Below are 20034 nucleotides of genomic sequence, written 5' to 3'. Positions count from 1 at the left end.
GCCAAAGATGGCGAGTTCTGCCTCCGGCTGAAGGGTTATTGTGTAGGCCTTAGACTAGAGTACCAGTCAAATATTTTGGCCCAGAATCCCGTTAGTGAAGGGCAGAACCAGAAGGCATGAGATAGTGTGCCCTCTGACACTTGACACCTGTCACACAGTGGTGAGACAGAAGGGAAGATCTTGTGTCATTTATGCTTGGAATAGTGAAGACGGTGAGTGACTTTAAATTGGATCAACTGGTGTCTGATGAAAGTTTACTTGAATTGTATCCCTCAAATTTGGCACTCAGAGTACTGTAGTCTAACTGGGACTAAGGGCTATATATGCTATGCCCAGAAAATAATTTGACCAATGAAATGTGTTTCATTGTGTTTATTGTCATTTTAGGCATGTTTATATCAAACACAATCTGAGCAGTTCTTTTTCTCAAAGGTTCAGACTAAATGCGAAACATCTGATAACTTGTGAATATTTGTTTCAGCACATTATCGGTGGAATGCCAATAATGTCTGTGCATGGCCAATATTAGTAATAATAGGATAATGATCCTATTGGTGCACTGATATATGTATCTGATCAGACTTAGGCGTTAATTCTTGTCTATCAGTGGGTGATAGTGTGTTGTGTATGGGTATGTTCTTGTCTGTCTAGATTTAAATTAATAGCATTATATGTACAAGTGTTAAGGGACGTCCCTTTGTTTGCTTTTCTGCTGTGGCCAGACAGTCGAGAGACAACAGCCTCAGTCTGAACAATGTAACCTCGTCACCCACAAAAGGGGCGGGGTCAGAGGTCATGCTGTGGCACCTGCCGCTAGAGGGACATCTGGTGTTCACATGAAGGGGACAATGAGGGAGCATGTGCGGGACTGGAGCAATGCAGTCTGCCTGGCTCCTAGCCCAAAACCCCAAAAGTCCTTTAGCCATCTCTGCTGCTCACCCTCTGGGCAGAGCATCAGCTGTATGGTAATGCTCCGGGGAGCTGCTGGTGTCGTGGACGGCCTGGGTAAATCTCTGACTCATATAGCTTCAGCCTCCTATTCTGAGCCACGCAGTTTAAGATTCAGAGTCGGTTCCAAGTGGAAGTGGGTTATTTCAGGTTATAACTGAGTTCAGTTCAGTTGATGCAGCAGACACCACCACCAGTGCTGCAGAAACCACCACCAGAGGGCCTGGTTCTCGTCAAAAAATGGTGCATGTAATTACCTGTAATTACCAGTGAGCATGTACTGCTTGATTGGTAATTTGCTAAATGTCATTCATGAGTTTGGCTCAAGGTAATGCACAGCACAGCACAGCACAGATCAGTTCTCTAACCAGGCACCTTCTGGAATGGACATGTCAGTCTGCTCGATTGCTGCGGCTGTGAACAAACTGACTAGGAATGCAGAATGTTTGAATTTATTAATCTGTTCTCATTCATGTTTATGCCTCTGACTGTTTGAATTTAATTACTTTGCCAATAAGTTTGATGATGATTCATGAACATAATGAATCCACTGCTTAACCATGCAGTCAGGAAATGTAAGGGAAGAAACAGAATACCTTCCAAGAAAATGAAATATTCCAGATCCTTAGATAGACATAAAGTAGGGGGAACCATCTTTATTCATTTCCATGAGTGTTATGTTGATGCTTGTTGGAGTAGCAGTCAAACATTTCTGTTGTTTTCGATGCAAAGGGCACTTTGTTGCAGTAGCTTGACCTGCACTTTGAGTAGATCATTGTGCAGGGCTCAGGTCTTTGTTAGATGGTGGGAACTGCAAGAGGGTTAGGTGAGATAGATGAGGACATATGGGACTGAGAGTTTAGTGACACTGACCCCCCTCAACCTCCCCATGCCCATCTGTTCCTACAACCTTCTGGCTTAGGCCACTGTGAGAGTGTTTAGCATGTGTACAGCCAGGGCAATTATAGGCTACATTTAATATGAGTGCAGGTTTACTTGTCATTATTATTTTAATAGTGAAGATTAGAATAATTAGAAACTTTAATTATACTAGAATTTAATTGACTAGAAAATGATCCCAAATAGAAAATGTATCAGCATAATGACAACTGTAGGTTTCACAGTAGTCGGATGTAGTTGCATATTAATCAATGAACAACAACAACTTTCCCATATGGGGGTGCCTGGGGTGAAATCTTATCAAAGGGGGGGTGGCCTAAAACGCAGACATCTCCACCTCTTTGCGACCCACTCGGCACCCACAGGTGCTCTCATTGGCTGAGCCGGGTGCCAAAGCCAGAGGGCTCTCGGCAGAGGAGGTCGGTCATTGGCTGCTCCCGGCAGAGGAGGTCAGTGATTGGCTGCTCCCGTCTTTGTGTGCCTGTCTGTTTGAACGCGCTGGGATTGGAGGGGAGCATTTCCATGGACCATCTGTCTCACTGGCCAGAGCCACCCACACAACAAAGGAGCCAGGATGGTGTTAGTACATGTTGGATATTTGGTTCTCCCCGTTTTCGGTTCCGTTAGAAACAGAGGTATGATTTTTTTTATCTTCTCTTTTATCCTAACCATTTCTCAGCGTTCAGCAAATAATAACCAACACAACCTAAAGAGCTGACACCTGCTAGCAAAAGGATAACGATAGCGAGAATAGCCTAGAATAGCCTAGCTTCTTGCTATTGGTAACGTCGCGTTAATTCAATAGCCGAATAAAGACGACAAAAATCGAGCTTTTTCTAATTATTATTATTAAAGACACGCGTCTAATTAATACACGTTTATTGTCTATGGGGCCTGTTAAACCGCACCAAATGACGGCAGCTGTCAAAGTCAATAGCAGCTCTGCTCACCATGGCTAGCGCGATGTTTGGTCTATTTTCATAGCTGCTACTGACCAACAGCGTGTTAAATCATAGCTGCTACTGACCAACAGCGTGTTAAATCATAGCTGCTACTGACCAACAGCTTGTTAAATCATAGCTGCTACTGACCAACAGCTTGTTAAATCATCATAGCTGCTACTGACCACCAGCTTGTTAAATCCAAATGTACCAGCTCGCCCTTGGCTTGGCTTGGTTTAACGTGGATGTGTTGGTCATTTGCCCGAGCAGCGAGCAGCTGTAACGTAGCCCCGTCGATCAGGTTGACAACTCGATTGTTTAACTAACGTTTACCGGGGGTTGTGTTTCTGTCTGTGTAAATTGGTTAATTGGCAGTGAGTCTGCTGATTCCATGCGATCCATTTTCACGGTAGCGATATAGCTAATCACACTCACTATAGCGTTGTCTTCAGAGCCACACACACACACTGTATGGCTGTAATAACGTTACCTCAGATTAGGGTATACGGTCTATTCTAAAAGGGCTGTAAAATGGTGGCGTTTTGCCCCTAAACCTGTAACTAATGTGGCTATTTTGTCAGATGGGAAACGCTGTAAATAAATAAGTCTGCAGATGCTCCATCAGTGATCCGACACCCCCACCAACCCCCACACCCATTTTGTTTTGCTTGATGGCAAAACCCAGTAGCTAAATTGGGCAAAATAACACCCTCCATTGCAGCAGGCTATCTGTGCTGATTATGTAATAATAATAATAGTGATAAATAATAATAATTTGACGTGCATTGTTAAAATACATGCAGTAGCACCAATGATTTCATTGTGCTTTTATTTCTGTTCTTTTTTCCTGTTCCATAGTATCGAGGCTGGCTCTACATTCTTTGTCCCCCCTCCATTGTGTAGCTAACGATCATCTGCTGCTGTCTGCCGTTAGCCCTCTGCCTGCCTGTTCTCTGCATCTAGCTGTATTGTGAACCCCTTCTTCCTCATTTCCTCTTTCCATCTGGAGACGACATTGGCATTAAAAAAGCGAGTTCCCCACTCATACCGTATCCTTCTGTGTAACCGACTAAAGAATAACACCTTCTGTAGAAAGCAGTTTGTCTTTATTTAAACTGTCATGTTGCTCTTTAGTGAAATAACCCATTTTTGTAGCATTTAGATGTTTACTACAGAATGTCATTGTGATTCTCCCATTCAGTGTGGATAGACTACATTCTGCTGTACATTTCTGTAAAGTGGATAGATTTTGACGCCCCCCCCTTCCCCCCCGATTCGATTACATAGTGTCTCCATCCCCTTTGCAAAGGTGCTTTGTACCTGCTTTCATCATCAATGAGCAGTTGTCTGATCACCTTATTGGAAACTTGGACTAAATCATTACGATGGTAAATAATACTACTCTCCTCATAGCAGCCGAGTGGCCGATATACGCGCCACATTGAAAGCACAGTAGCCGTGTGTGTGTGTGCTGTTATCTTCACCTTTGATGGTCCACCTGCACCTGTTTGAGGGGTGTCTAAATGGCTGCTCATCATGATCCCGTCCACGTGTGAAAGCCTTTGTTCCTGCTCATTGAATTGAGCCCATTTTAGTTGGTCACAATAAATTCCCGCGACTATATAGACCATTTTTCCATAAAAAAAAAAAAATCCCCCTTTCCACTGTCATGCAAGTCTTTCTTCAGACACCTCCAGAATGCTATCCATTTTACAGGGATGTGTATATCCTGCACTGCTGTAGAACTCCTTTTAGAATCAAAATGTCTTTATTCTTTGGTTGTGGTTTTCTACCTTATGTTCTTGTATTAGATCCTAATGCATGGTCATTTTATACTTTTTGTTTTTTCCACATTGAACAGCAGATTCCAATGTACTCTTTGTGTAGAGATGTCCCTGCTGTACTGAACTGTGCTGTCAAGCATACACATCTACTCATTGGATGCTGCTTCTGTTCTGTTAACCCTACAGAAAGCATGGTTGGGCCTTGCCTTTGGTCTTTATTTGCATGGAATTATTATGATTATATAGGATATATTATTATTATTATTATTATTACTATTATCACACAGTGCCACACATACTAATATTTTCCAATAAAGACTGTAGTATTTTTCCTAACCTTCAGTGTGCTTTTTGCTGATTTCCATGTGTGCCACCCCCCCTCCCTCCTCACTGTGCTGTCACTAAGGCAGTCCCCTCACTCTATATGTGCTCTCATTTCTCAGCTGTCGTTGACAGAGGCACTTCAAGGTACTGACTGCTCCGCTCACTTGGGACTATATAGGGCAACCAAATTTATCATATACAAAACAAAAAAAAATCTATATAATAATAATACTGGATAACATGGGCAGTGAGATTTAAAGTGACATGCCACCACTCCCTCCCAGTCGATGTGCTCACTGGACGTGTGTGCTTTGTAAAGCAGAACATGGCCTCAGTCAACACATCCACTCGTTGGTCTGAACTTTGCAGACACGTTGATGCATCGACTGCTTAGTATCCAGCCCCGTTATTCCAAAATGAATTGGCGCTGAACTCCCCACTGAATGATGCAGCTTCAGGCAGACCAGCACTTTGAAGTCCCTCTTCATTACATATACATCAAAACACTGGGCTATGGTGCTTTTAGGACTCTTCAACCAAGTAGCAGAAGCTACTCTTTATACAGGTGAATAATCACACACTGATTTGGTTTCATCTTCAAACGCCGACTATTTCATTCGCGAGGTGATATATTTCTATGGTCCTCTTTCTTTGTGATTATTATCAAGGATATTATGTGGGTTATATAGCAGCTAACATAGGACTACAATTAATTGATCACAATTAGTTAAGTGTTACAACCTCTTCTTAATCTTCACCTCCTTCATTTATTGCTCACTTGCTTCTGCATTTGCATAACATAACTTGGCATCAAGGTGGACGATTCAACTCAATAGTAAATCACACGTGGTTTAAACGTTTAAAGTAGTACATTACTACTATCCTGAAAAAATACCTGCTTTTGTACCTTGTCACAGTAGCATAATTAAGCACAATTAGGCGCACAATCTGCAATTTCAGATGAGGCTTAAAATTATTTAGTCTTTTCATGAATGTTATTACATGAAAGGTTTTAGAGTTGCCATCCTTTTTGTTGTTAGTAATAAAGGTGTCGTGTAGAGCTCGATAAGGGTGTCATGTAGAGCTCTAAGTGTGATAAGGGTGTCATGTAGAGCTCTAAGTGTGATAAGGGTGTCATGTAGAGCTCTAAGTGTGATAAGGGTGTCATATAAGAGCTCTAAGTGTGATAAGGGTGTCATGTAGAGCTCTAAGTGTGATAAGGGTGTCATATAAGAGCTCTAAGTGTGATAAGGGTGTCATGTAGAGCTCTAAGTGTGATAAGGGTGTCATGTAGAGCTCTAAGTGTGATAAGGGTGTCATATAAGAGCTCTAAGTGTGATAAGGGTGTCATATAAGAGCTCTAAGTGTGATAAGGGTGTCATATAAGAGCTCTAAGTGTGATAAGGGTGTCATGTAAGAGCTCTAAGTGTGATAAGGGTGTCATATAAGAGCTCTAAGTGTGATAAGGGTGTCATGTAAGAGCTCTAAGTGTGATAAGGGTGTCATGTAAGAGCTCTAAGTGTGATAAGGGTGTCATATAAGAGCTCTAAGTGTGATAAGGGTGTCATATAAGAGCTCTAAGTGTGATAAGGGTGTCATGTAAGAGCTCTAAGTGTGATAAGGGTGTCATATAAGAGCACTAAGTGTGATAAGGGTGTCATATAAGAGCTCTAAGTGTGATAAGGGTGTCATATAAGTGTGTCTAAGTGTTTCAATACACAGTTACAGATCCAGTTTTGGCGTCATGTGACCACTTCTCAACTTTTTTGTCGAGCATTCCTACAATACTTAACATCTGGTGGGAATGTGCTGTCTGTCTTTGGGTTTAAACGGTGCTCTCGCCTTTAACAAAGCATTACAATAAAAAGTCACATTTGCTCTCTCCAAAAGTCTGTAAATGGGGTAATTAGGCACAATACTAATATGTAACATATATACTTATAGACTACAGCAGCCTTAGCCTGATTTAAAGTCTTTAGCTAGATACCGTTAGGTCCATATATATTTGGACGTTGGACACAATCATCAGTTTGGCTTTGTACACCACCACAATGGATTTAAAATTAAACAACCAAGATGTGCTTTAACTGCAGAATTCCATCTTTAATTTGAGGGCATTTACATCTCAATCAGGTGACCAGTGTAGGAATTACATTATATGTTAAGGGACCAAAATTACATTTTAAGGGACCAAAAGTACAATGGACAAACTAACATAATCATCCAATCATCCACAGTCATACATGTCCACATGTGGGCATGTATGACTGTGTGTAGGACATCCATGTGTGGGCATGTATGACTGTGTGTAGGACATCCACGTGTGGGCATGTATGACTGTTCATACAATTGATTCCCTTGCATTTATTGATGATGTGACTACTGACAACAGCAGCAGGATAAATTCTGACGTGTTTCTGGCAATATCATCTGCTCATATTCAACTAAATGCTTCAGAACTCATTTGGATGATTGGATGATTATGTTAGTTTGTCCATTACTTTTGGTCCATTAAAATGTCATTTTGGTCCCTTAACATATAATGTAATTCCTACACTGGTCACCTGATTGAGATGTAAATACCCTCAAATTAAAGATGGAATTCTGCAGTTAAAGCACATCTTGGTTGTTTAATTTTAAATCCATTGTGGTGGTGTACAGAGCCAAACTGATGATTGTGTCCAATGTCCCCTAAGCTGAGCAAGGGGGATTTGAGGGATTTAGAAGTCTGTGGGACTTCTCGTCCTCTTTTCCCAGCTACTTGATGCTTACATCTGTCTTACATCTGTCCATAATGTCTCAAATAGTTGGTTATTTGTGGGAACAAGGTGTGTCTGAGACTCCGCTGTCCCTGCCCACTGCCAACAACACTAATCACCACACTGGACAACAAACCTTCACATTTAATGCATAATAATAAGGTTGCACGGTTGCTGTGCTGCTACAGCCCGCATTAACACCAACTTGTCTCCCACTCATATTTATTTGAGAAATGCCGAACATGTAGGACAGTGATGTGCAACATGTAGGACAGCAACATGTAGGACAGTGATGTGCAACATGTAGGGCAGTGATGTGCAACATGTAGGACAGCAACATGTAGGACAGTGATGTGCAACATGTAGGACAGTGATGTGCAACATGTAGGGCAGTGATGTGCAACATGTAGGACAGCAACATGTAGGACAGTGATGTGCAACATGTAGGACAGTGATGTGCAACATGTAGGACAGTGTGCAACATGTAGGGCAGTGTGCAACATGTAGGACTGTGCAACATGTAGGACAGTGATGTGCAACATGTAGGACAGTGTGTAACATGTAGGACAGTGATGTGCAACATGTAGGACTGTGCAACATGTAGGACAGTGATGTGTAACATGTAGGGCAGTGATGTGCAACATGTAGGACAGTGATGTGTAACATGTAGGACAGTGATGTGTAACATGTAGGACAGTGATGTGCAACATGTAGGACAGTGATGTGCAACATGTAGGGCAGTGATGTGCACATGTAGGGCAGTGATGTGCAACATGTAGGGCAGTGATGTGCACATGTAGGACAGTGATGTGTAACATGTAGGACAGTGATGTGTAACATGTAGGACAGTGATGTGTAACATGTAGGGCAGTGATGTGCAACATGTAGGGCAGTGATGTGCAACATGTAGGACTGTGCAACATGTAGGACAGTGATGTGCAACATGTAGGACAGTGATGTGCAACATGTAGGGCAGTGATGTGCACATGTAGGACAGTGATGTGTAACATGTAGGACAGTGATGTGTAACATGTAGGACAGTGATGTGTAACATGTAGGGCAGTGATGTGCACATGTAGGACAGTGATGTGTAACATGTAGGACAGTGATGTGTAACATGTAGGGCAGTGATGTGTAACATGTAGGACAGTGATGTGTAACATGTAGGGCAGTGATGTGTAACATGTAGGACAGTGTGTAACATGTAGGACAGTGATGTGTAACATGTAGGGCAGTGATGTGCAACATGTAGGACAGTGTGTAACATGTAGGACAGTGATGTGTAACATGTAGGACTGTGCAACATGTAGGACAGTGATGTGCAACATGTAGGACAGTGATGTGCAACATGTAGGGCAGTGATGTGCACATGTAGGACAGTGATGTGTAACATGTAGGACAGTGATGTGTAACATGTAGGACAGTGATGTGTAACATGTAGGGCAGTGATGTGCACATGTAGGACAGTGATGTGTAACATGTAGGACAGTGATGTGTAACATGTAGGGCAGTGATGTGTAACATGTAGGGCAGTGATGTGCACATGTAGGACAGTGATGTGTAACATGTAGGACAGTGATGTGCAACATGTAGGACAGTGATGTGTAACATGTAGGACAGTGATGTGTAACATGTAGGACAGTGATGTGTAACATGTAGGACAGTGATGTGCAACATGTAGGACAGTGATGTGCAACATGTAGGGCAGTGATGTGCAACATGTAGGGCAGTGATGTGCAACATGTAGGGCAGTGATGTGCAACATGTAGGGCAGTGATGTGCAACATGTAGGACAGTGATGTGCAACATGTAGGACAGTGATGTGCAACATGTAGGACAGTGATGTGCAACATGTAGGACAGTGATGTGTAACATGTAGGACAGTGTGCAACATGTAGGACAGTGATGTGCAACATGTAGGACAGTGATGTGTAACATGTAGGACAGTGATGTGCAACATGTAGGACAGTGATGTGCAACATGTAGGACAGTGATGTGCAACATGTAGGACAGTGATGTGCAACATGTAGGACAGTGATGTGCAACATGTAGGACAGTGATGTGCAACATGTAGGACAGTGATGTGTAACATGTAGGACAGTGATGTGCAACATGTAGGACAGTGATGTGTAACATGTAGGACAGTGATGTGCAACATGTAGGACAGTGATGTGTAACATGTAGGACAGTGATGTGCAACATGTAGGACAGTGATGTGCAACATGTAGGACAGTGATGTGCAACATGTAGGGCAGTGATGTGCAACATGTAGGGCAGTGATGTGCAACATGTAGGACAGTGATGTGCAACATGTAGGACAGTGATGTGCAACATGTAGGGCAGTGATGTGTAACATGTAGGACAGTGATGTGTAACATGTAGGGCAGTGATGTGCAACATGTAGGACAGTGATGTGTAACATGTAGGACAGTGATGTGTAACATGTAGGACAGTGATGTGTAACATGTAGGGCAGTGATGTGTAACATGTAGGACAGTGATGTGTAACATGTAGGACAGTGATGTGCAACATGTAGGACAGTGATGTGCAACATGTAGGGCAGTGATGTGTAACATGTAGGGCAGTGATGTGCAACATGTAGGGCAGTGATGTGTAACATGTAGGGCAGTGATGTGTAACATGTAGGACAGTGATGTGTAACATGTAGGGCAGTGATGTGCAACATGTAGGGCAGTGATGTGTAACATGTAGGGCAGTGATGTGCAACATGTAGGACAGTGATGTGCAACATGTAGGACAGTGATGTGCAACATGTAGGACAGTGATGTGCAACATGTAGGACAGTGATGTGCAACATGTAGGGCAGTGATGTGCAACATGTAGGGCAGTGATGTGTAACATGTAGGACAGTGATGTGCAACATGTAGGACAGTGATGTGCAACATGTAGGGCAGTGATGTGCAACATGTAGGGCAGTGTGCAACATGTAGGACAGTGATGTGCAACATGTAGGACAGTGATGTGCAACATGTAGGGCAGTGTGCAACATGTAGGGCAGTGATGTGCAACATGTAGGACAGTGATGTGTAACATGTAGGGCAGTGATGTGTAACATGTAGGGCAGTGTGCAACATGTAGGACAGTGATGTGCAACATGTAGGACAGTGATGTGCAACATGTAGGGCAGTGATGTGCAACATGTAGGACAGTGATGTGCAACATGTATGCAGTGATGTGCAACATGTAGGACAGTGATGTGCAACATGTAGGAGAGTGATGTGCAACATGTAGGACAGTGATGTGCAACATGTAGGGCAGTGATGTGTAACATGTAGGGCAGTGATGTGCAACATGTAGGACAGTGATGTGTAACATGTAGGACAGTGATGTGTAACTATGTGCCATCAAGAGCCCTGTGTGTCTTCTTCTGTGGTGTTTTATGGCAGCAGTTGGCATCCTTTATGTTGCATTACCGCCATCTGTGTGTGTGTGCAGGTTTTTTAGAGTAGCCATACACTACTAGCCAGCAGCTAACTTCTTGAGGTGGGCAGTGAAATCAGCTGCTAGATGGAGACTCTGGAGACGATGAGCGCAACGTGTTATGGATTTATGACATCACTGATGATGTCATGTTTATGACATCACTGATGATGTCATGGAAGTGACCAACAGACACCACCCTGTCTGTCCGTCCGTCTGAGCACTTTCTCTCCCCAGCTGTTGCTCTGATCGGCTCCAAAATTTGCCAAAACACTTTTCAGGGCTCTGAAATTAATCTGGTCCCCCAAAAAATGAAAAAATCCGCCCCAGGCCTTCACACTCACAGAGCCATTGTGACATCATCAACATCCCTTCCCTGCTGCCCACTGATGATGTCACCGATGATGTCACTTGAGCAATTGTGATGTCATCAGTCATGCTACTCAAGTAATTGTAATGTCATCAGTGAAGAAGATGTCATCAGTGATGATGTCCTCAGTGATGTCACTCAAGCTAGTTCGCTGCTGAGTTTCGTGTGTCGGATTTTGGGGGGGAGATCTCTTTCTGCTTTGTTCAGCTCAACAGTCATGGTCAACCCAGACATACTTGAGGCCTTTTGACTGAGGGTCTGATATGACCAGGAGGGCTACACTCTAAACAGCCAATCCCTGAGACAAGGCCAGCGGAGCAAGGCTCAACTGGAAAGCACTGAGTGATGATAAGGATGATGTGATGTCATGCCCCTCAATTGTCAAGTGATGTCATAACCACTGATGATGTCATGTCATGCCCCACAATCGTCAAGGTTGTCATACCCACTGATGATGTGGATGACGTGGCATGAGTTGAAATTTTGGTCACAACAAAAGTGCACACATGGCGCATCGTCTCCAGAGTCTCCACCCTAGAAATCTCACAAGCTTATTTATTTTAGTTTGCCTTTTTTTTCTTCTTTGTTTTTCAATTCAATTATATACGGTATTAAAGTTCAAAGAAATCCATTATTAAGAAATACCTTTTTTCAAGTTCAATAAACGCATGATGTTGGCAAAGTCAATGAGTAATCGCATTAAATAATCATGATCTCAATATCAGTCAAAAAATAATCCTGATTATGATTTTTGCCATAATCGAGCAGCCCTATCAGCTGCTGCAGTGATTGATTGGAATAATGACCTGCACCAGTGTTGGGCAAGTTACTTTCAAAATGTAATATACTGCATACTAGTAATATGTTACTTTTGCTATAGGTGGGTTACTATAAGTTACTTTACAATATTACTGTCTGTGTAGACTAGAGTAACTCATTCGTCATTACACTACTTTTGCATTACTTTCACCAAAACAACAGCAGCAGCAGAATGACATCGCTGCCTCGGAACCATCCCGAAAAATAATTTAAACCGTCTTGAAGTCAGTGCAAAATTCTATGTTATCATTTTCCTTTGTTATTGTCATCTGTATTGGTTATTTGCATAAAATCACACAATTAAATTAGGAAATGATTGTATCTTTATTTAAATAATGCTTTGATTAAAAAAAAAAAGTAACTCAATTTGTAACTTGGGTTACTTGACCAAGTAACTGGTAATAGGTTATGCGAGTTACTGCTAGAGGTAATATATTACATGTAATATGTTACTTTTGTAATGAGTTACACCCAGCACTGACCCACACGCGGCTCTCCGTGGCACATGGCGGAGGAGAGTAGCAGGCTGCAGTGGTGGGAGCATGAGAGGGGGATGAGAGACAGGTTCCATGTCAGACTGCTGCAGTCACGGGTGGGCGGGGCTTACGGGGCTGTCACTCAGACGGGGACGCAGTGGGGGAAGGGCTGTTGCTGTGGAGCTCAGCGGTGGGGGAGGGAGGAGAGGCGTGTGTGTGGGGAGGTGATCAACACCACACAAGAGATGTATAAAGATGTATATATGTATGTCAAATCAAAGTAGAGCTATTAGTAACATACAATAACAACATCATGTTGTGGCTGCAGTCAGCGCTGTGGCATATGTCAAATATGAATGAATGGCCTACATTACATTACTAATCAATCACATACTTTGATATTCATTCAGAGCTTCGCTCACAGGCGTGATAGAAAAGTGATGTACCGTGTAGCCGTCTAGCAGCCATTTCTGCTCTACTTCCTCAGCCCCACAGAAAGGTCACTGGCTTCCTTCCTGTGTCCTAAGGCTAGATCCACTGAAGCAAAAGAACTACCAATATTAATGTCAAGTTACCAAGAATACTACAAAAAGATGCACTTATGGGAGGTGATCAGTATTTGTATGTACATCAAAAATAAAGCCCTTTGGATTCTACTCAAATACTCCACACTCACACAAGACCTGTTTGGTTTGTTATTGGAATATGTTACAGACTGATCTGATCATTTGAAGCTCAGTGAACCATCAGCTGTTCATTTAATAATATATCACAGACCATTAAGTCATAGGCAAGATCCCCATTCTGTCTAATATCCCTCCTTATATTATATGAAACCCAGCGCAGCCTCAGACAGTGTGATATATATATATATATATATATATACGGTATATATATATATATATACAGTATATATATATATACCGTATATATATATATGGTATATATATATATATACATATACATATAATATAATGTCCAGATGACACGTGACCTCTAATATACAGAACCTAATTGAACAGCACATGTGTACCGTGGCCAGTGAAACACGTAGGCCTCTGGTCCTGTAGGTCTCTGGTCCTGTCCTGCCTGTAACACAGGACACACACTTGGTCCTGTCCTACCTGTAACACAGGACACACACTTGGTCCTGTCCTGCCTGTAACACAGGACACACACTTGGTCCTGTCCTGCCTGTAACACAGGACACACACTTGGTCCTGTCCTGCCTGTAACACAGGACACAGGCCCCTCCCCCAGGCCTGCTTTATGGTGTGTGTTCCCTGCATGGTCCAGACAGCTGGACGGCTATAAGCTATAACGGGGGCTGAAGGAGCAACTGTCTGCCCCCCCCCCCCCCCCCCTCAGTGAATATTGATTGTGTTTGTGCTGATTCAGCGGGACAGCCACAGACTCATGTCTTTGGGGGGCAGAGACGGAAGATGATTAACTATAAGCCTGTGTTATTAGAGGCTGCTGGCTGGGCCTGCATGGCTAGAAGATAGGAAAGATATTCACACTAAAATGATAGAAGCTTTGATGAGAACAGTCGAATATTTCTTCCTTCAAAAGTACAAAAAGAAGAAGAAGAAGAAGATATAGGAGCCAGATCTGTTCCATTGACTAGCAATGGGCAAAGCAGAACCCCGGTGCTGTAGATCTTCTTGGAGCAGTCCCAGGCCATTAGTGGAGACCCATGCATCCTCCCTGCTGACCCAGCAGCACTATGGCAAGTCAAGAGGCTGGCGGGGTCCAATCTGTCTGTGGGCTTAGGGGGTGCTGCTCCATAGGGGTGTCCTCCACGTCTGTGTGTCCATCTGCTGTTTCGTCTGTCTCCTGTTGTCCTGTCACTCCTCTTATACTGTTTCTCTGTGTGTGTGTGTGTGTGAGAGTGAGTGAGTGAGTGTGTGTGTGTGTGTGTGTGTGTGTGTGTGTGTGTGTGTGAGTGTGTGTGTGTGAGTGAGTGAGTGAGTGTGTGTGTGTGTGTGTGAGTGAATGTTTGCTGTTTTTTATGTGCTTGTTGTCATTGTGTGTGTGTGTGTATGTGTAGGGCTGGGTTAAAAAATAAATAATCTATATCGAATCGATGTTCATTTAAAGGAAGTGATAACGACGATTCATAAACCCAAAATCGATCTTTTAATATAACGTCTTTTCCTGTGGATGCTTGAAGCTTTAACCCCTAGACTCCCGTGGTTTGGTTCTTAGAGCAACGAGATCTCGTAAACATCTGTAAACGTTAAGATTTTTAATAATGCACCAGGTTAGAGGGTTCCTTGTACAATTTACAGCATTAGTTCTTTCATAATCTCTTTAATATCCAAGCAAAATTGGTATTGTAACTGAAATATCGATATAGAATCGTATCAAATCTGAAATCGTATCAAATCTGAAATTGAATCGGGATTCGGGAACTTGAGTATCGGAATCATATGAAATCGGGAAATCAGTGGCGATACCAGCCCATATGTGTGTGTATGAGAGAAAGGACAACATTGTCTCATCTTGTCTTCATGTCTTGTTTGTGTGTGAATGAGTCTGCGTCTCCATGTTGTCTCCATGTTGTCTCCATGTTGTCTCCATGTTGTCTCCATGTCGTCTGCATGAATGAAAGTGAGCACAGACTTGATCAGGGCCGAGTCTCATTTCTCACCACCTTGCATTGATCTCCTGTAGGAGCGCACTTCAACAGGCATCAACACAGCCATGCTACCTCCTGCAGACACTTTCACCTGAGCGCCCCGCAGGCGCCCGTGGCAGCCGACTTCCCTCTAGGACATGCCGGCCAGAACCCCCAGGCGGGCCTGGCCGCCCACCTGGCCCCGGCCCACCATCCGCCCCTCGCTGCCCTGCCTGCACCTCCTCAGTTCCAGGACGTGCCAGGGCCTCCCTTCCTACCTCAGGCCTTACACCAGCAATACCTCATCCAACAGCAGCTTCTGGAGGCGCAGCACCGCAGGATCCTCCCACACTCCAGGTAGAGCAATGACCACACCCACCAAGGCAGGTAGAGCAATGACCACACCCACCAAGGGATAGGTGCACAATTCATAGACACACTAGGGGCTGTCACTTTTTATTCGAAATTCGAAATTAACTTCGAATGTGGGGGAGGAGGGCATGTTCGAATGTATAATTGACCTTTTTTTTTTTTTTTAATTAACCAAAATTAACGAACTGCTGCTTGCTGGTAATGTTAATCCCATGTCAGAAAAAAGTCTCCAGATTTGTCGCGTTAGTCTCTTCTGAGAAAGATTGTCTCCAGGGTCTGAAAAGTTGTCTCGAGTTGGATGCAGCCAAGTTTGTGAGGCAGTGTTGTGACTGTGAGCATCCAAGCTAACACAGCAGCGGAGAGGAGCTGACTGACTGGACCATGAGGACAGCTGAGGATTTTTTTTTATACTCTTTTAATATTTTATATTACCGTATATATATTTATACGATGTAACCGGCAGGCGCGGACTGCATAATCGGTCACGTCGGGCCGATGCCCGGTGGCCTGGCCTGCAAAAAAAAAATTATTAATTAATTAACCAAAAAACTTTGAATATATTTTCGAACATTTTGCGGGCAATTAAAGTTCGTTCGAACTTTATTTTGGGAAAAAGTGACAGCCCTAATACACACATTTCACTCTCACCTGGTCACCAGAATAAAATGCTGGCGTTGTACCATTCTGCAATCCACGCATATGTAGGCTACACTATCAGGTTTCTGAAGCCAAATACGCTGCATACATACAGTATCATGTTTCTATATGTGTGTATCAACGTTCTACACGTCATAGAGTCTGCTATTGAAATAGCGCGGGGGTGGCCAGTACGGGACGGGGGTTGTGGTCGGGCTGGATGAAGTCATGGTCACAGCGTTTCCAGCGTCATATTGAATGTTTTTGTTATCTAAGCCAAACCAGAACCAGAACCCTAACCTTCACCAAGTCGTTTTAATTGCCTCAACATAACCAAAGTTGTTTTATTTTGCGTTTAACGTTGGAAAGGCAGCAAGGTTTTCAAATAAACCGGTTTTGTTTCAAATGTACATTGATTTGACGTTTTTTAGGAACGCAAAACGCCACGTTTTAGATGTTTGTTTCAAATTGACGTTGATAATTGATATTATTCTGCATATCATGTTCATATATCTGCTTGATGTGCTCATATCTCTTCTTGCTGTGCTCGACACAGGAGAACCCAGGAGCGTGTCCCCCTGAACCCTCACCGGCTACGTTCAGGCTACGAGTATGCCCCTCCCCTCCACGTGCCCCAGCCAATCACGCAGCAGCAGCAGCAGCAGCAGCGGTACCTGGCCGAGGGCACCGACTGGTGAGTCGCTGTCGGACATTAACGAGGGTGCTGAAGAGATGAGACATCTCTCTCTCTCTCTCGCCATCTGTCTGTCAGCTTGCCTTGGTGCTGGTGCTTATCTAGGTGTCTGTCTGTCTGCCTGCCTGCCTGCAGGGATCTGAGTGTCGATGCTGGCCTCCCTCACCACCAGTACCAGCTCCAGCAGCTTCCACAGCACTACCAACATTACCTGGCCTCCCCCAGAATGCACCACTTCCCCAGGAACACGTCCTCGGCACAGGTGGTACGTTGGTTCACAGACTGTTCGCTCGATGTCTCTGCTGGTCGTGTTTTGTTGACAGGTCGGTCTCTTCAGTGTTGAATGACTGGATAAACATGATCGCTGTATTGCAACAAACAGTTGTCTTTTGCCATTGGCAGGTTGTGCATGAAATCAGAAACTACCCATACCCGCAGCTCCACCTGTTGGCACTGCAAAGCCTCAATCCTTCACGGCATGCCACTGCTGTGCGAGAAAGCTATGAGGTAAATTACTTCTAGACAACTTGAAGATGACCATCTTTCTGTTCTGTTCTGTTCTTTTATTTTATTTTATTTAACCTTTATTTATACAGGTGAATCACCTTGAGACCTGGATCTCATTTTCAAGTGCGACCTGTTCTATTCTATTCTATTCTGTTCTGTTCTGTTCTGTTCTGTTCTGTTCTGTTCTGTTCTGTTCTGTTCTGTTCTGTTCTGTTCTGTTGTTTTATTCTGTTTTATTCTGTTCTACTCTATTCTATTCTAACTGTATCCTCCGTTTGGCCAGGAGCTGTTGCAGCTAGAGGATCGGCTGGGTAGTGTCAGCAGAGGAGCTGTCCAGACAACCATAGAGAGATTCACCTTTCCACACAAATACAAAAAGGTAACAGAGATAGTTATTGGACACATATGCAGAGAGTCATTGTACATGATCCTGCAGGTACTGTGCTGGCATGCACAGTATTTACAGACACATGTTACATGCCCATTTGAGCCCACTGTCTCTCTCTGCAATCTGCTGAGCTACCAGAGGTGGTGTCTAACCTGCACCGTGCTCTTTAACAGAGGAAGCCCCTGGAACTGAAGATCGGGGAGGAGGAGGAGACAGATGTGGATGAGAAGTGCACCATCTGCTTGTCCATGCTGGAGGATGGAGAGGACGTCAGGTGAGATGCTGATAAGCCCTATGTCCCCCAAATCCCCCATTTCCACTGAAATGTGCTATTCTCTGGTACTGTGTGCTGTTTAGAAGCATAGCACTGCTGTAAGCGTAGCTCTTACATGTGCATTTACAACAGCCATGCTGGGGAATGGATGAGTGCACATTTCAAGGGAGGACGAAGCAGCTTTGGAATGAGGGAGGAGGGCCGGTTTACAGGGTATAGTCTCAGCTGTCTGAGAAGGTTTACAGCGTACAGAGCAGGGATACTCAACTTGCTTTGCCCAGGAGCCACTTTTGTGAAATGATAGAAGGCCAGGGGCCAGTTAATAAACAATCAATATACATTTTTCTGTAGCGGATTGTAGGTTTTTGGGGTGTCAGCCGGAGTTTAGTCTGACAATGTTGTGCACACCGGATAGTTAGTTAGGTTAAGTTAGTTAGGTTAAGTACATACATAAGTGCCTGGGTAGCGAGCAGGCAGCGGTATTTGACAAATTATCTGGAGCTCAGCCAAACTTTATTTCATGTTAGTTTTTATTGTGAATTAGATTCGAATTCACAATAAAAACTAACGTGAAATTATTAGAAAATGGTCGGGGGGGGGGGGGCACTCTGCACCCTGTCGCGGGCCACATCTGGCCCCCGGGCCGCAAGTTGAGTATTACTGATATAGAGTCTCAGCTGTGTGAGAAGGTTTACACAGCATAGAGAGTCTCAGCTGTGTGAGAAGGTTTACACAGCATAGAGAGTCTCAGCTGTCTGAGGAGGCTGTGTGATTGTTGACACAAGAGAAGTCGTCTCTACGTGCCAAAGTGGACAGAATTAACTCCCCGGTGTTGTCAGAAGATCCCCGTCGAGCTGCGCGCACATACCTGTGTGGACTGGGTTTGAATGGGTGCTGTGGTGCCTTGCAGCCTGAGCCAGTAATGTAGAGAGAATCACTTGGAATGTCGTCATATTGGTAGAGATTACTCGTAAATTAAATGAGCAAATTATTGATAATCATCTGTTGCTAATTCACTCTCATAGCATTCATCAACATTGTGCTACATAACAAACAGATATATCAAACCTATAACACCCATATATGCAAGACAGGCAAGCTCCGCCCTTGACTGGGAGACTCATGTTTGCCGAGGTGAAGAAGACCAATCAGACCGATGCATTGACAGCCCCTCCCCCCCTCTGCCTCTTTCCACTAGGAGGTTACCCTGCATGCACCTCTTCCACCAGGGCTGTGTGGACCAATGGCTGGCCACCAGCAGGAAGTGTCCTATCTGTCGGGTTGACATCGAAACACAGCTGAACCCGGACAGCTGATGAGCCCAGGCACACAAACCCGCACCCCCTGAAGTGGTTCCTGCTTTCTTCCACCCCGGCCCGCCCCCCTTCCCGCCGGCGCCCCCTGTTGGGTGCTTTGCCAAATGTCTCCCAGACGTCATGTGACATCATCACCCTTCTGACTCACGCTTCACTGAGCCAAGCCAGGATTACTAACTGCAGGAGAGGCTGCTGAAGACTCTCCCTCTCTCTCTCTCTATAGAAGCACATCCCTCTGGAAGCAAACAAACACACAAACATACTGTCATGTACACAGGGTTTATTGTAGCTTGCTGGTGTTAAGTGAGGTGTTGTTATGTCGTGCTGTTGTACTGTAGGTAGCCTGGGCTGTGTAGCATGCTCCTAAAGCCATGACTATAATGTCCTGAGAGTGGAAACACATCATGAGCTGAGCGACTACTCTCTCTCTCTCTCTCTCTCTCTATGTCTCTCTTTCACACACAT

At 44.0% G+C, this 20034-nt stretch overlaps 1 protein-coding gene across 1 annotated transcript; it reads left to right on the top strand.

Moving 5' to 3' along the window:
* Window positions 1-2416: 2416 nt before the first annotated feature.
* ark2ca (arkadia (RNF111) C-terminal like ring finger ubiquitin ligase 2Ca) lies at window positions 2417-19569 on the top strand (the record flags this gene model as incomplete). The annotated part of the gene is made up of 8 exons (XM_083657518.1): window positions 2417-2483; window positions 15439-15739; window positions 16947-17084; window positions 17220-17349; window positions 17487-17591; window positions 17875-17970; window positions 18153-18253; window positions 19452-19569. Exons 1-8 carry the CDS (start codon window positions 2423-2425, stop codon window positions 19567-19569), a joined length of 1050 nt encoding a protein of 349 aa, XP_083513644.1. The 5' UTR covers window positions 2417-2422.
* Between the last annotated feature and the right edge of the window lie 465 nt (window positions 19570-20034).

The sequence above is a fragment of the Poromitra crassiceps genome (genome assembly GCF_964638095.1).
Source record: "Poromitra crassiceps genome assembly, chromosome: 21".
In the NCBI taxonomy this organism is placed as follows: domain Eukaryota; kingdom Metazoa; phylum Chordata; class Actinopteri; order Beryciformes; family Melamphaidae; genus Poromitra; species Poromitra crassiceps.
The sequence above is the reverse complement of the archived record's forward strand: the minus strand, read 5'-3'. Positions and strand labels throughout refer to the sequence as shown.